Raw genomic sequence first — 18,457 nt, 5'->3', positions numbered from 1 at the left:
TAAAATTCATATCTATGCGATTTGGTTAATTTTTGGCTACTACAACATTTGTTTCTGCTACTTTTCGCTACTTGAAAAATTTTGAATATACTGTAAAATTAATAATGTTATAATAATGCATATAACGGTAATTAATAATAAATTATAATAATTTATTTAGGCTTAAATAAAAGCTGACAACTGGCTATCTTGAGACTGTAGTACACAGTGGCTCAAACAATTGAGAATACATCTTTTATGTGATAAATCTAACTTTCAATATAAATAAAACATTACCAAGAAGAGCAAATACGTTGATATTTTGCACAGAGCAAATAATTAAATTTAAAGTAAAAATAAAGAACAATCAACGAAAATATCCTGAAATGAAAAATTTCAGAATCATTTTAAATAAACATATGCACATTTTTGCCTCGAAAAATTAAGAATACACCAATGAGATTTTTGTGATATCTCACAAACAAAGGTATTGTCAAACAAAGGCTTCTTCTATCGCTTTTATGATCTCTCCTAAACGTCGTATTTTAGTGTGGCCCATAGATTTTCTATGACTTTGATGTCTAGGAACTGTGGTAGTGTGCGTTATTGTTGTTTACAATGAAAATGACACAACATTTTGACGTTATGTGCTGTGTGTTTGGGGTTATTCCCGTGCTGGTATATGAAGTGTCAATCTAAACATAGCTTTTAAACACTTTCGTTTAGATTATTTTGGAATATATCCAAATAAATCACATAATTCATACTGTCATCTATAAAAACTAAATTTCCTACCCCAGTTGAAGTCACACAACTCCAAAACATGAAGGAGCCACCACCATGTATTACATAATTTTTTGTATCCAAAGGGATGTTGGGCTTTCTAAATGCAGTAAGAAAGTTTCACTCTCGAAAATGTTGAATTTACTTTCATTAGTGAATATAACTTTCGTATCTTCAATTGATGAGTTTTTCCAAACTCCAAACGCCTTTTTTAGATTTTGCAAGATGATGAATAGTTTCTATCTAATTCAGAAGTCAAACAACAAAAATCAGCGTTATATTTACAAAATTGAGGAATTGAATTTACAAAATAAGGGATACACGTCAACAATTGTCCAAAATTGAACATGAACTCTATAAACTTCATCTGGAACTCGCTAAATCATATCCAAAATTCACTGCCCTTGAACAAAAGTCTTGGTCTAGAACGAAAAATGCACTTAAAAGTCATAAAAACACCCTTGCAGTTAAATTCGAAAAACTTCTTTTACAGTCTTCCAGTTCAAGTAGTTCAAAAAATCTCCCCATTGTAAACATCAAGCCAATAGTTAATATTTCTAATGTTAGTCTTTCAGAAGAACAAGAGAGAAATCTAAAATATAATTTAACTTCTCACAGACCTGTAAACCCTCGATTCCAAAGATTTTGGCTCCTATCAAAAAAGCTTTCAAGTTCAGTAAAGTTTCAGATTCACAGAAAGAAATGATTAGGCATCTAAGTGGTATTCCTTTCCGCCCTATTGTATCAAATTTAGGCACTGCCTCGGAGCCATTAGCTAAATATTTAGTTTCTAGATTTTCCACTCTATTAGACAATAACATTTACACCATAAAAAATTCAATAGAGTTTGTAAAAAAGGTTAAAAACATTTCTCCTAGTAATTTACTCATGGTTTCTTTTGATGTAAAATCATTATTTACCAATGTCCCAGTGCAGGGTGCATTAAGATGTCTAAAAACCAAACTTCGCGAATTTCATTTCTCTTGCATCTAAATTGATGAGCTAATTTCTCTCACTGAACTCTGTTTGAAGCAAACACATTTTGTTTCCGAAAATAAATATTACAAGCAAACTGAGGGATTAGCCACGGGAAGCCCCCTCAGTCCCATCCTGGCTGATATCTACATGCATTATTATGAATCAAAATTGTTTGAAACTTTAAACTTCCCGGCATGGTTCCGCTACGTAGACGATACTTTTACCCTGTTTGAAGGTAATAAAGATGATTTAAATAAAGTTCTTTCATCAATGAATTCTATTGATCCTGCTATTCAGTTCACTTTTGAACTTGAGACTTGCAATTCTCTTCCATTTCTCGACATTCTGGTCACACGTAACACATCCAACTTCAGTACTACGGTTTACCATAAACCTTCATCGGTTTGCCTTCCACCACACTTTAAATCATGTCAGCCGACTAAACAGTTAGCTTCATTTTATTCCTATGTTTTCCGTGCTCTTCAAGTTTGCTCCTCCAAACTAGCCCTTGATGAAGAACTAAATTATTTAAAAGCAATAGCTATTGACGGGGGCTTTTCACCCAACATTATTAATCAAGCAGCTAAAAAATTCTCATCTCAACACACTAAAAGGCACACTCTTGTTTTAGGAGATTATAAAAATTCTGTTGTCATTCCCTTCTTTCCATCAATTAGCTATAAAGTTGCACATATTTTGCAGAAATTTAACTTCCGTGTTGTTTATTCTCCCATCAATAAAATTCCGAGCTCCATACTCAAGGACCCCATTCCGGATATGAATTCCTGTGGTATTTATAGGATTCCTTGCCAGTGTGGTTTAATTTACATTGACCAAACTAAGAGAGCCTTAATATTTCGCGTCAAGGAACATGAGGCATATGTTAGAAAAAAGGAAACACAGAAGTCTTCTGTTGCTCAACATTGTTGGTCCGAAAATCACACTTTCAATTTTTCTGCTGCCAAAATTATTCAAAAAACATCTTCCATTGGAGAACTGAATTTCCTAGAGGCATTTCACATTCATAAAAATCTTTCTGTTCTAGTTAACGATCCTAATTCCAATCCAAATTTGCCTTCGGCCTTTAAAGAAATTAAATTTTAGTTCTGGTTTCACCAACAGATGGCGCCACTTGCTTATTCTTGTCCAGGCTTTCTAATCATTATTTCCTATCTTGTTCATTTGCGGTTTTGCAGCTGAGGATGGTGTTTCCGTAAAACCATCGAAACTAGTCCTGTGATAATTTTGTAAATATAACGCTGATTTTTGTTGTTTGACTTCTGAATTAGTATTTATTCGGCGTGTTATTGTGTCTTAATTGGTTTCTATCTATTTATATTCAGCTTGTCTAAATACATTTAGTATAGTTTCATCCCTTACACATCTGTCAATGATTTGAGAAGTTTCTGCAGCAAATTTGACTGCACTTACTTTAGGATGAGTCTTGACATCTCTCAAAATTTACCTTTTGCCGACATCACTCAAAATACTTTTCCTTCCTCTTCCATTTTTATTTTCAATAAATCCATCACTTTTAAATTTTCCAGTGGTTTTCTGGACACTCGTGTGATTTCTGTCAACAATTTTGGTTATTTTCACGATAGGAATTTCCTCCTTTTTTATATAATCTTAGTAAGAATTTCCTTACCTCAATACTGGTTTCTCTTCGAGAAGCCATTTTCTGTTTAAAAGTACGGCTTTATGTTCATATAACAAACTTCATTACAAAAGTGAAAAGGTTCAAGATAAAATTATGCAACATTAGATTAGAATAGAAACTACGTAGAAAAAATATAGTGGTAGTTAAGCATATTGGTATATTCTTATTTTTTGAGGCAAAAATCTGAATATGTTTATATAAAATGTTTCTGAATTTTTTCATTTTAGGATTTTTTTCTTCGATTGTTCTTTTTTCTCACTTTCAATTAAATCAATTGTTATGTGTAAAAATTAAAACATGTTTCCGTTTCTTGATAATGTGTTATTTATATCGAAAGTTAGATTTATCAACTAAAAGTAAGGTCTATTCTCAATTGTTTGAACATCTGTATTCACACTCAATTTCAGCAGTAGTCATTGGTTTAATCATGTGTTTGGCTGATTGTTTTGTTTAGCATTTTGATTATGTGCACATTGTATCATATCATAAGTGTGAGTTGTGAATAACGTGAAAAAGTTTAGAACCACTTTTCAAAATGCTTTCCTTAAAATACCCATCTTTGAGAATTGGCAAAAAAGAATGAAACCAATTAAGTAACGAACTTATGGCAAGCTGTATAAATGTAAAATGAGGGCATATACAACTGATTTAATGCAGTGCAATCGTTTATAAAAGCATAAGCAAAATTCTCAACAGATCTTTTTTCAGAAAACATAGAAGTATATTTGGAAACGTGAACAGGGTAAACAAACTGAATTAAATCTTTGTGTAAGTTGTTTGCATTACACCCATACTGATCATTTGAGCGAAATTTGTGTGAAAGAAACGCTATCAAAATACATTACCTTCGAATTCAGGTTTACACATGGCAAAATGCAAAACATTTATAAAGAAAGCCACTTCACCTGAATTGCTCAAAGTAATTGTGGTTAATAAATCATCACATTATCTGCTATTAAATAAATCTACAAATATTTTATGTTCTAAACATCTATGCTTGCGTGTAACTTATTAAAACGAAAAGAAAATATATATCGACAAATTTTTTAAAGATTTATTGAAGGTTTAGAGACTTAAAGATTAAATTCAGATTTCTAAACAACAAAATTTTAACAGTGAAAGATCGTAGATTATTTTAGCAATCAGAAACTGAAAAACTGAAATACGTTCAGAAACCAGAATGGGAAAAAATTTATATCAATAAGAATTAAAGTAAAGCAAGAAAGAATAAACATCCAATTAAAAATAAAATAACGATACAGTATTAACAATCTAAACGAGATGAAGCACCTAATATAGGATATAAATAAATTAACTTATGTATATATATAATAAAACCACCAAACGTCAAATTACAGCCTCATGCTACGGAACGCAAGAGGAGTGAATTTGTGATGACGTCAGAAATAAAAATGAAGTCTCAAAATGACGTGTCTCTGACGTCAGATGCTACTTTTTGCTACTTTTTTTTTTTTTTTTTTTTCTACTTTAGCTAAAGTTCTGGCAACACTGGTCTGTGTCTTAAAACCCATATGTAAAACCTTTTTCTCAGAACGAAATGCTTTTTCAACTTTCTTTTTACCTTTCCTGTAAATGTTAATCTTAAACATCAGTTTACACATTATGCAATCATTTCGAGGATTATATGGTAATAACTATGTCTTGCCGCCCAAACGGTATAGTGGTTAGGGAAGCCTGACTGTGATACCGAAGGGCCTGGGTTCGAATCCTGGAAAAGGTATGGTTGTAACTGTCGGTCCCTTCATAAGAAGCGATGGTGGCCCACCTATTAGGTGCCTCCATAATAAAGAGAACACCACATCTGGCCTTGTATAGATTAATGGACTGTGTTACACTGTAACCGTTCACAATCTGCCATTGGAAAAAAATAATTATGTCTCAAGCACTTTAGAAGCTAGCATTTCAAGGATTGGATGCTAAATTTTCTCTATGCAGCTGAAACGAGTTGAGTATCACTGAGTAAGTTACTTCAATGAAAAAAGTAAGTTTCTTTGTTATGAAGCCAATACAGCAATCGTCTTTCTTAATGTAGCATAATAATCCCGATTTTTTCTCGTCAATCAAGATGAATATGGTGCAGCTTTTTTAATATTAATTTTCGTTGTAATCTCCAAAATATAGTCCACTATTCAAAATTTAATATCATTTATTAAAGTATTGTTTGGATTATTAAGTATACCTCTAAATGTCTGATAGTAGCAATCTTTAAATTACACTGACTACCAATAAGTATTTGGACATCTGTGATAGAAAAGAAAAACTAACTTTATTCAAAATCAGTAGTTGGTAGAGCCTCCACGAGATATAATTACAGCATGGACCCTCCGGCGCATACGTTCCACAAGTCTTTGTATGACAGCTAGTGGTATTTTCTTCCACTCGGCTTGGAGAAGACAAGGACCACAACGTACAACTACCACAACGTAGGAAGCACATTGTCATCCAAAATAGTGCAGTAGGCATCGGAGTTGAGCTTACCATGAATGGGGGCCAAGGGTCCCAGCCCATACCAGGAGAAACACCCCCAGACCATAATTTCACCTCCGCCGAACTTGACTGTTGGCACAATGCATTCTGGCAGGAGACGTTATCCAGGTAGACGCCAGACCCAGACCCTGCCATCCGAATGATAAAGGGTGAACCTTGATTGGTCACTCGAAAGAACTTTTTTCCACTGATCTAGGGTCAAATTTCGATGTGCTTTGCACCACATTAACCGAGCAGCGCAGTTGGACTTTGTGATCAAAGGCTTATGGGCAGCAGCATGACCATGAAAACCAAGCAGATGTCCTTCCTTACGGATGGGTATTCATTGAAACAATACTCCCGGATGCCTGTTGAAACTCCTCGCGGATGAGGGCCATCGGTTGGGTGCGGTTCTTCCGAATTTCTCTGGACGGCACTCATCGATCTCTATCTCCCAGTTTCGTTGGTCTGCCGACTCGGGGCACATTCCGACAATCACCGCTCACCTTCCACTTCTTAATCGCATAGGCCACTGTCGATTTTGGGTACTTCAGATCGCTAGATATGTCCCTTAAGGATCGGCCACATTTTTGATACCCTATAATTATATCTTTCTCGAAATCAGAGAGCTCCGAACTGCGAGGCATCTTGTACGCGACTAAAGCCGATGCTGTTTCCTGCACGATATATACCGGCGGAGTCCGTGAAATACCTTAGGACCGCAGATATCGTCATTTGCATAGGTGTCCAAATACTTATTGGTAGTCAGTGTATTCTCAAAAAAATTAAAAGAGATTTCTCTAGTTATTCTCAAAGAGATTGTTCGTATTTTTTTAATACTCCCTCATTCATTTCAAATTTGGACGCGTTAAGCTGTTAGCTCGGTAAATTATGATTTTGTTGGTTCGTGCACGATACTTCATTGTAAGTGTATTCCAATTCCACACCATAAACAAATCGTTATAATAAATGGTGTGTGAACAGAAATAAGTGAATAACGGGTACAAAAGATATACATGCCTCACTAAGTTGTCTGCTAAAATTTACAGTTTAGAATTTAACTGAGCTAAATGACATACTACAAGTTATTTATTTTCTAAATAATCTACCAAAAATAACTTACTTATTGACTCGAATATACGACGACTTGATATATAAACTCTGTATTTTGAAAATGTGCTCAAGACAAAGAATATGTATTGTTAAGAAGGAAAACTTCGCAGCAGCAGGAGTGGTTCCCTTCGAACGAAAAGGGAAACAGCTGCGCATGCGTGAAATATCTGTCGCCAAAAAGCGCCAAAGCTCGAAGCTGATGTCGAAGTTCGAACAGGTTCGACGGTCACGTTTATCAAGAGTTTAAAACTGTGTGATTCCATTTTTTCTCTCCATATTGACGGATATAAAATCAGACATCAAACTGCGATATGGATAATGCAAATTCAACAGCCAGTGAAAGTGAAACTTCACCTAATTTTCTTATTCATCTTAACTCGTGTTCCTCAATCTCCTCTACACGTCGAGAAGGAGGAAGATGTCGGCCAGGTCTGGTACGTCACAGAGAGGGGAAATTCTCGCCAACAGGTTTCGTCACCAAATCCCTTGGCGAATTTTCCTCTTCTTTCTACCGGGGTAGAAGACAAACTGGTTTACATTACATTTATGAAGCCTTTCCTTCTTTACATAGACGTTCTTTGCTCAAGAGGCAATAACGAGCTTATGATATATTTTATATGTATGGTCTTGATATATAAAAAGAAAACAAAATGTTAAATGGTCTAAATTGCTACACTTTGAGAAAGCTGTAGATAAATACGTTTAGATGTGCAGTAAGTTTAATTGGCATTCCAGATTTGTGGGAAGACTGAATTGCTTAATTATTTTTTAATTCTAACCTTATTTAATTAATAAAGGAATCATTATTCTTTAATTCTAATCTTATTTAATTAAAAGGGAGTATACGTAATTAGTACCCTGTATAATTAATTCAATCCAACAAATATTAAGTGTAAATCTCTTTTAAACTTTAAACCTAAACATTTGATGCATGATTGTTTTCCTTAGCCGAACAAAACGTGCCCGAAAAAGGATTCATGCTTTAAAGTAAGGTATTTGTGTAATATTTCCATTTAAAAGTAGATTCGGGATTCTGTTTAGGATTTGTAACGTACGGTGTTCAAGATTTGTACTTCTGCCAGTATAAATTTACATTGTATTTATTTGAACACAAAATATCTGAAACTTTAAACTTTACGACATATTTAGAATTTAGCATTTTGCTCAATTAGAAAGAGAGATATTTGCATTTAGTTGCGTTTATACTAAATTATTTTTAACTTTTCGTAATTTCTTTTAATATTCTTCTAAAGGCTGCTGCCCTATGAAAAGTATAACGGGTATTATCAAACCACAGCGCTTTCCAGCGCAACACTTCTCGTAGAGCATGTGATTGGTTTCTTTTGCCAAGTTTAGCTCGTTAGAGTACGATCAATTAAAAATTTTTTTCGGATTTTTTTTTTTTTAAATTTTTTGTTGTTTTCTACTAGATGATCTCTTTTTTCTTTCTTTCCCCCTTTCCGACGATTTCAGAAAAATGTGGGAACCATTTTTCTTTTAAGTTGTGTGCATAGCTATTCTCGGTCTCTTCTTTGCACTTTTTTTCGGCTGGCGCTAGAGTCTCTAACCTGAGTAAGAACATTGTTGCCGTTTCCTCTTATCCTTTAGGCTGATTTTTCAGTTTCCATCCGGTTTGGTTTTTTTTTACAAATACGTCTTTTTCTGTTGACATCTTAAGTAGGAAAATGACTTATTTTTCTTATTTCCTTACTGAGCCAGCGCTTATCGAGGAAATGACCCTTCTGTAATGTTATGTAGTTAGCAGTTCACCTCTCTCGGGCTTCCGTCGGTTTTCCTGCATTTTTTCCAGTCTCTGTGGTCGTACTTTCAAGACTGAAACAAAAAAAAGTTTGTGAATTCAGTGAGGTAATTCTTACAGTCTCCCATACTCTTCCGTCTCAAAACCGTCGACGAATCCTACCGCACAGGTACAGACAGAAGGTTGGCAGAACACCAGAAGTTCACTATTGGTCGTACAGGTATAGTTCCGCAGCACTAACTGCGAAGTTCCGCCCCCACATTAGAGGGAAAACTAACCGTGGCGGCTGTTCGAAGATCTTCCACCTCACTTTCCTTTCCACCAGCTTCGGCTTGCTGGTGTTCTGAGTTCTCCCTTGTCGCAGGGATGCTATAAGCTAATAAGCATCTATGATTTCGACGGGATTCGAACCCGGACCCATGGGAATGGCGGTGAACGTCACAAACCACAATACCAGGTGAGCAGCGATTTCTATCGAACTGTGACGACAAGAATTTACACTCGCAGTTTGGAGAAGATAATTAGCTGATGACCGAGATCCGCTCGTTTAACAGCTATGGTTAGCTATAAATCCTCTGCTATTTCAAATGGTTCCGCTTGTATTGTAGAAACTTGTATCTGTTGAATCCGTAGAAACTTGTAACGCTAATTAATGCTTTGTTTTTATTCTTCTCTTTTTGCGCTTCCTTATACGTACCACCAAGACGTTGGACTTCTGCCAGCATATGTGAATTTGCACTGTATTTTTCCTTGATTATTTTTGGAGTAATGGGTAACCCATGTTTCTAAGAAGGATAGTAAGATGTTCGAATTTAAAATGGAGGAAAGGAAAGGAAAGTAATTAAATTCTAATATGTTGCCCCAGTTCAAATTCTATTAACCTGCAACCAAAAGGGAAAGTAAATGCAATTAATGATTTTTTTTTTTATTATTTATTTAATTTCAACGCGATTCCCATTACTGAAAGCTCTTTTTATGTTATATTGTTTAAATAGCATCCAATCTGTAAAAATAAAAAATATTTTGTTTATGACTTGACATCTCCGTTTTCTTTTAATGTGTTAAGTATTACAACCATCTTACAACTATCTTACTGAGCAATTTTTCTTTAACTGTGTTCAAAACCTTAACACAACCAATACACTTTTGTATCCTGATTATAACACTATAGTTGTCTTTTAATTTAAAATATATTATAAATGACGTAACTCATTTTTTTAGTCTGGTTTCTACATATAAGATAGATAATGATTTCATTGAAATATTTTGTGGTTGTGTGTGCAAAGTGTGTCATCTTATACTCGGGCCTACAGCATATTTAAAATAAAACACATTTTAAATGTAATATTATGAAACTATAAATTATTTTTGCTTTAAATTCTCACAAATATCACACATAAATATTTTTTACCTGTTTTAAGGAAACGCTACAATACTTTTGAGCACTTAAGTATTAGCGCGATCACCTTGGTATAGTCTGGCTATTTTTTTCAGAAGAAAAAGACGTTTCGTTAAACTTTAGATTAATAGATATGATAATTTAATTTTAGATAATTTAATAGATATGATTATCTAAAGAACTCTTCCACGCATGGTTGCCACAGTCTGACAACTTCTGAAAATTTGGCGATTCCTAAGTTGGTTCGCATAATACGTAAGTACCTACATCTGCTATGGCTTTTTAAAAATCCCTCATATAATAATGCTTATTTGAAGGCTTATCTAAAGCATTATTCTTAAGGAGTTCATTCCTTGAATAAGAAATTACATGGATACTTTTATTTATTTGTTTTAGGTTTTACCTTGAGTGAATTTCAGTTTATTTTTATTTATTATCTTAATTTTTTGCATTGTAAACTCTGAATATTTCTTCTACTAAGGCTTTCTTTTACGAATCGATTTTTTTCAACTTTTCTCCGTCCGATTCTCCGTTCTGTCACTTATCTTCTCAATCATTTTTCTTCAAGCTCTCGCAATTATTCTTTTTATTCCTCTATTCTTAGCGTTTTAACGCATTACTGTTCTTTATTTAGAATGCAGTTTTTGACTTCTCTGTATTACAATTGAACGTACTCAGAATATATACATCAAAGTACCTTTGATAAATTCTCATCTCTTAAATCACTTAAAAGAAAATAAATTTTAGCTACTTTATTAACATTTCTAGGAACCTGTTGTTTCACCAAAGAAAAATGGATGTAATTTCATAACTTCAGAATACTTAGAACTGACAAGGGGAAAATAAAATATATTGTAAATCGGTGAAAGAGAAAAGCATGATTAATGTTTCAATTTATAATCCCCAAAATGAGAAAGGAATAGCTTTGAACAACCCATTAAACACTGCATTTCTTCCCCTCTTCACCCGCCGCGCATGTCAAAATTTTACTCCTGTTCCAATGCCATTAATAACTTTAAAAACATTGCAGCTTTTTAAGTTACAGTTCTCCTCTTTCTACTTGAAACTGAGTTAGGAAAAACCAGCTATAAAGAAAAATAAATAAATAATTTTCATCTGAATTTTTCTTAGACGTATATTATATTAAAGTATTGCACGAACTTTTTTCACACAGAATATCAAAATTTGCGGTGAAGTTAAAATAAAAGAATAAAATATTAAAATTTATATATAGTTATGTGTATAATTAAAACTTCGAGCAAAATTTTTATTATACTTAGGGCAAATACTTATTATTCCAATTAAAAAAACTAATTTATTATTCCATGTTCTGCTGAGCACATATAATGTTATAGTCAGACTGTTTTGTAGTGTTTTAATATTATATTTAATGTATTTAGCCTTCTACATAATATGCATATTGATTTGTACATCCATAAATTAGATTTATACATTATTTAGCGGCTTATCAAGGGAAATTACAACAAATTTAAACCAGCACGGGTATTGTAACTACGTAAAATCAGAAGGCTCATATGAATCTGTGGAATGACTACTTAACCTCTAGCATGCCAAGGTGTATTTTCACTTCTGTCATTATATTTTTTCTTGTCTTGTCCGTGAATTTCATGGAAAAAAATGGTTGCCAGACCCTCAAAGGGGTTGGACTACTTTAACCCAATTTTGAAAGAGAGCAGCCCGGTGTCTAGTCCGAGGGTCTCCCCCCTCTTCCTCTATAATCAAGCTCTCTAGAGAACTTTCGGCTCGCCCCATATTTAGAGTGCCCCCATGTCGCAAAGACACTATACATTTACAAACAACCATGCCTTCTCCGGAATTATAGCCCGGACCCTTCGGTACGGCAGTAAGCTCCCCTAGTCACTACACAGTCTGGGCGGCTTCACATCTGATATAAGAAATTCTATTTATAATAGAGTTTCACTGCAATTTTTAGATAAGGACCGTCCAGATGGTATAGTGGTTAGGGGAGCCGACTGAGATATCAAAAGGCCCAGGTTCGAATCTCGGAGAAGGCATGGTATTAAATTTAGGTGCCTTCAAAGGAGGTAAAGTAGGCCCACCTGTTAGTTGCCTCCATAATAAAGTGACCACCACTTATGGTCTTAGTTGTACCAAGCCGAAGTCTGCTGACGGACCGTCCTTGGGGGAAAATTTAGGTAAGCTAAGATTACTCAATATTATGGTCGGTGATTTGAGCTTCAAAACTCACTTGTTTGGTGATAAAACTATTTTAAAAAGTTTTAAATCTCGGAGGATAAAATACAGCCTGCTTACTCTCTAACTACTTGCTCAATATCTGTTACTTACCCACCAATTTTGTTTGTTGTGGTGAAACCGGGAAACTGATCCTGTATATAAGATCTTTAGTTTAAACTTTTTGATTTCTAATCAGAGTTGCTTCTTTGCAAAGCAATTTAAGGTTTCTTTATACAACAATTAAAGAGGGTAACGGTTTATTTAAAAATTTTATTCATTATATTATCATGCAATTTCTAATTACGTTTTTATTTGAATAATTTTATTTTTTATTTGTCAAATGCCAGTTACGTTGGCCGTTAGGCCATTAAACTCCTTGCTTGCAAATAGCACTGAAATCTACAAGAAACATTTGTCAGTGCTTCACGCTCGTTTAAATGTTCCACCGTCATTGGCCGTTCACTATTTCATAAAACACACAACGGCGAATCAACTAGTACAATACGAAATAAATGATTCTGTAGACAGTCATGTCCCGTCAATAGTCTAAAAGATGCAACCGCAACTGTTCGCGGGTGGTCAGGAACAGAAGCTGGGTTTGATGAGATAACACTCCAAGGCTTGCCCTCACAAACCCGAGTGGCAAAATCTCTAAAAGTCTTTTGATATGTTAGCGATGTCAGAAGCTTAATAGAATGGAGGCTTTCACTCGTTTTTGGCTTTTGGAGAACCGTAGCCCCCTTTTTCATAAGCATATTAGCCATCTCATTCCCATTTTATTTAAATAATAATTTCAAATCCCTAAATTTATAATGAAGCATGTTTATAATAAATTTTAATTAAATTATATGCAAGAATAATATTATTGTAAGTACCATTATGGGTAGCTCCTGGAAATCAGGCTTCTGCTCTTTTATTTCTTCGAAGCATTGCTTTACGATTCGGAAAGATTCCATACTATCCACACTATACACAAGTAAAAATGCTTGACCATTGGCTATAGAAAGACGACGCATGGCAGGGAACTGAAGATCACCTGCAGTATCCATGAATGTAACTTTTAGCTGCATCGTACCTATATGTAATAGAATAAAAATTTTAAACACTATTGCATTATTTTAATATTCATTTAACATTTAATGTTAGACAAAAATTGGTTATTATTCACACTATTCGTTACGACCTTCATATAATGAGATAGCCAACACTTACTTAATTTTTATTATCAGAAATGATATCGATATATTTTTATTATCCTCATTTTACCAAGCTGTTAAATAAATTACTAATTTAATTTACATCATTAGTTAATTCTAATGAAAGCAGGCTCACAAGGAAATGAAAGGCACCGATTGAAATTCATTAAAACATTTCGCTTTGCTGTGCTCCTTGGGTTTTCAAAGTACAATAAATATGTAAAATACTTGCAGGAGTTTTAAAAACGCAGTCATTACGTTATACACAGAGTGGCGCATAAGCTGAAATTCAACATAAACTGAAATCGCATATAATATTTTGAATATGTAGACTAATACCAATAATTTGATGTTAAATCACTCCCTAGAATATGCAAATCTAGTCCGTATGCAGAATGGGTTCAATAACTCAACCTTGTTGGCATGAAAGCTCCTCAAGGAGAGTAGACACATACTTGAGCTAATCTTCCTTGAGCCAGTTTCACTTTTATGGATTTTCATCATGTAATCCAATACATCGGAATCGCTGATTGAAATTGCTCAGCTTTAGAAACCAGCTCTGAACTTCTTGTATGAAAATTTAGAGCTCAGCCTAAGTTTTTATCGTTTGCCGAAATGTTTCCCAATGTGGTTAAAGACTGTGAACACAGAACGTATGTCATTTCTTGTTTTGATATCATCAAATGCAAATCTAGAAGCGAACGTTCTAATGAACTTCCAATAATTAACAGCGTTGAAGTACTTACACGCGAATATGGTGAACATGCTAACTACCAAAGCACATTCCAAGGAGCGTTTTAATGCTAAGCTATCTATAATATTCTATATAATAAAAAAAATATTTTCAGTGTACCATATTTAGTGCGACCGTCTCTAAAATTATCTATAAAATTATTCATTGCTCTTAAAATATGTTTATGTGTTCTGTAAAATTAAACAAAATGAAAATTGCGAATTCAGGAGTAGAATACTCTGGTAATTTTTTAATTAATTTAGGAAACTCTCTGAATGCATTACAAAAAAATTCATGACGTATATCAAATTGCGATAAAGACATGGCTTGTGAATGAAGTAGTGGTAACGTTGCAGGAAAGGGAATTCTGAATATTTCACTCGATAGCAGGTAAAGCGGAGTTGGATAGAATTAGTGTTTATCTACGGAATGCTGATAATAGTCACTGGAGAGAAATACTTATGAGCAGCCACTGGAGAGAAATACATATGAGCAGCCAAATGAAGAACGTGTGTGTCAGTCTCTAAAGAATGCTTTCAGAAATTTAACAGTGGTTTAGACAAAAATCCAATTGGTTTGTGGTAAAAATTTATGGACGATCAAGGACTTTTCTAAATGCAGGACTTCTCTGGTAACGGAAGCCTATAGCAACAATGACTTACGTATCGGAAGCAGCAAACGGAACGGTACGTTTCGTTCTTTCGACCAGGTTAACCAGGTTAATTTTTCGTGAGCACGCTGAAAAAGTATCTTTTTCAATGTCCATTGATGCATTGACTCAGCTGATGGTAGTTTATCAGCAATTTTACTCCTGCTAGTCGATCTGTCTATTTCACAACGGCCTGAGTGCATGTCATCTGGAACTATCAATATTGGAACGAAAGAAGATGAAAATGTTAGGATCATCGGAATGAGGAAGCAACTAAAAAAACTAGAAAGATGTGTCCGAAGAGACTGGGATAAATTATAGGACTGTGGATCGCATTCGAATTCCATCTAAATTCAATTAAATATGTACGCAGCTAGCGTACCATCATTGGGATGAACCGAAAGTCTTCTTTGATGTCTCCTCCTCCAGTGGTACCAAAAAGTTTGCAAAAAATGCTGGATTTGTCTCGTAATTACAAAAAATGGATGGGATGTAAGGGAATTTAAGTTTGAAATAAAATGCATAAACTCTCTACGTTGATGCTACTTTATTTTCATTCTCTTAAAATTTGTGTTGAAAGTTTTGAAGCACTTTTAACAGAATAGAGCTGGAACCAAATAGTTAGCTTAAGTTGACATACTTTCGTAAATCTGAAACGCTGATTCTCAAGGATACCAATTTTACCAACTGAAGATGATTTAGAGAAACATTCAAGTTGTAGATGCGAGTTTTTCTGATAACAAACTGCAGAAAACGTTTTAAACTTTTTTTTGCATTTCACATAAGAGTTTTAAAGCTTTAATTATACGGAAAAATTTATTATTAAGAACACTTATTTCAATCAGATGTTTCCTTCACTTAAAAGTTTTAAAAATATTTACAAAAGTTACAGAAGAAGAATATTTTCTTTAGCGTACTTTCTTCTGTTATGATATATTTTTCATATTTTTCCAAATTCTAATTTACAGACATACATTTACTAAAGGAAAATTAAATTATCGATATTTGAACTCAAATACCCATGTCAAAATTTAAAATTTTCGATATGAAATGTTACTTAAAAAATAGCATATCAAAGTTTATAGAATGTGTTTTATGTTCCTTTACATACCCGCGAATAGAAAAGTAATGCTTATAGAACCGTGTACAAATCTCGCAAAAGATGCTTATAAATATAAGGCTATTATTCTGCCGCGAAAGAATTTGTTTTGAAATTGATACATCTAAAGCACATTCCTTAAGGAAATTGCAAAATCCTAGTTTCGTTCATTTTACTGTTAAACAAATAAATTTCATTCACAAAAGGCAGAAACCTATATGTCACTGTTTATGAAAATGCTAGTAGGACATAAACGTCTGTGATCATAATTTTGTTTCAGATTATCATAATGTTAACTCATACATGACACTCCATGATAGACCAATTGTAGCACTTTCTAAGCACAGGAATTCAGGATCTCCATCTCTTAAACTAGTATCATCATTGACATCAATAACGTGTGTTATACACTGGTGTGCAAAAATTAAGGACTAAGTCGAAAAATTAGCATATCAGCTGAACGAAGAGGCAAAGCGGACAGAAAGACCAATCAGATGTTTAAGTAAGGTGATGTATGGTAGCACATGCGCAGGTATGCAGGTAGACGTAATGGGGGAGTGTCTGAGTAGTATAAAGCATGTTTTCGGTGTAAGATCAGTATTTCTGGCAAAGAGATTGCACGCCGTATAGCAGTTAAAATCACACCGAGTTGCTGCCTCAGCGAGAAATGGCGAATAATCAATCTGTTAGACGACATCTGGATGCTTTTACCCGAGGTCGAATCATTGGAAAGTTCTAGGAAGGCCGAAGTGTGACAAGTGTGGCTGCAGAGTTCGGAATTGCTCACAGCATCGTTTCACGACTTTGGAGACAATTTCAAACTACAGGAACAGCTATCCGGGGGTTTATTAGTGGTCGTCCACGAGGAACCACACCCGCAGATGACCGATATATTGCTTTACAGGCCAGAAGAAACAGGCGGCAGACAGCGGGAGAAATCTCTAGACACACGACACAGGCGACTGGACGACAGATATCGCGTTTTACCGTAGCCAGAAGACTGCACGGTGGTGGTCTGTTTGCACGACGGTGTGTACGGTGTGTACCTCTAACGCCTGCCAATCGGAGAAGATGTTCTCTGTGGTGCCGGGAACACCGGAATTGGAGAGACAATGAATGGGGACGAGTATTCTTTACAGATGAGAGCAGATTCAGTCTGAGTAGCGATTCTCATCGCATACTCATCTGGAGAGAGCGGGGAAGCCGTAATCATCCCTCGAACATCATTGAAAGGGACAGGTATGGAGGTGGCGGTGTTCTCGTTTGGGGAGGCATCATGCTTGGTAGTCGTACAGACCTTCACATCTTCGACGCAGGTTCAGTCAACGGGACTCGTTATTGCAACGAGATTCTTCTTCCATATGTGCGTCTTTTTAGAGGCGCTATGTGTCCGCAGTTCCTTTTCATGGACGACAATGCACCATGTCATCGCACAGTAGCTGCCGAACAGCTCTTAGAGAGTGAGAATATTGAACGTATGGATTGGCCGGCACGATCTCCGTATCTCAATCCCATCGAGCATGTATGGGATTTTCTAGGCAGACGCTTGGCAACTCGTACCTTACCACCAGTAACGATTCCGGAGCTTTGATTGGCGCTGCAAGACGAATGGGCAGCAATGCCTCAACAACTCATTGACACCCTCATTCTCAGCATAGGCAGACTCTGTGAAACCCGCCTAGCAGTCAGGGGAGATCATATCCCCTATTAAAGACCGGATGTTTCTTGCTGGATACCCATCACAGGGATGTTTCGGCCTTCAGTCGTATTTCGTTCCATGCTACTTTTTCAATAAAGCTTCTTTTTATCCCTCTGATTTCTCTTTTAGTAAGTGTTGCTTACATTAGTCATGCCCTTACGTATTGGGGATCTTACGGTATTAAATGTGTTGATTTGGAAAGCTTTTGTACAAAGTTATATTGAAAAAACCGTCTCGTGCTTAATTTTTGCACACCAGTGTAAAATAAGCCTTAAAAAATTGTTGTGTACAGCGTGAAACAAGCTTTAGCTCTGAGTTTCTAGCATAGAGATTCTTCGTTTAGATTTTTTTTTAAATTATATTTTAAAGCTTGTAATTCTTATTAAAGCCAATTTTTTCTCCAAAAAAAAGGATGTACTTATTTTTTAGTGCATGATTTCATACTCATAGTTTATACTATTTTCATTCTCATATTTTTCATATATATAAAGAAAGAGCATACGCTAATGTATTGGAAGGCATAAAACATGCACTATTAAGTATAAAAAATTTTAGAAACACAAAATATGAACTTTATATTTACAGATATTTTGTTTACTTTTGAAAATGTTTCACATAAAAATATTTAAGCCCATCAAAATTCGAACTACTTAAATAATACCATTCTATTCTCATAAAATATTTTGGAAACTAAGATAAAAATAAC

General features: G+C 34.8%; 1 protein-coding gene across 1 annotated transcript in view; it reads right to left on the bottom strand.

Annotated features, from left to right (window-relative positions):
* LOC118198886 (ras-related protein Rap-1b-like) overlaps window positions 1-18,457 on the bottom strand; it is a 268,135-nt gene that overhangs the window by 16,939 nt on the left and 232,739 nt on the right. The window contains exon 3 of the mRNA XM_085813850.1: window positions 13,251-13,450. Coding sequence (XP_085669976.1) covers window positions 13,251-13,450 — 200 coding nt within the window. The remainder of the gene's footprint in view (window positions 1-13,250; window positions 13,451-18,457) is intronic.

The sequence above is a fragment of the Stegodyphus dumicola genome, chromosome 3 (assembly GCF_044657685.1).
Source record: "Stegodyphus dumicola isolate Sdum_Otavi_A_Nest chromosome 3, ASM4465768v1".
Classification (NCBI taxonomy): Eukaryota; Metazoa; Arthropoda; class Arachnida; order Araneae; family Eresidae; genus Stegodyphus; species Stegodyphus dumicola.
The sequence above is the reverse complement of the archived record's forward strand: the minus strand, read 5'-3'. Positions and strand labels throughout refer to the sequence as shown.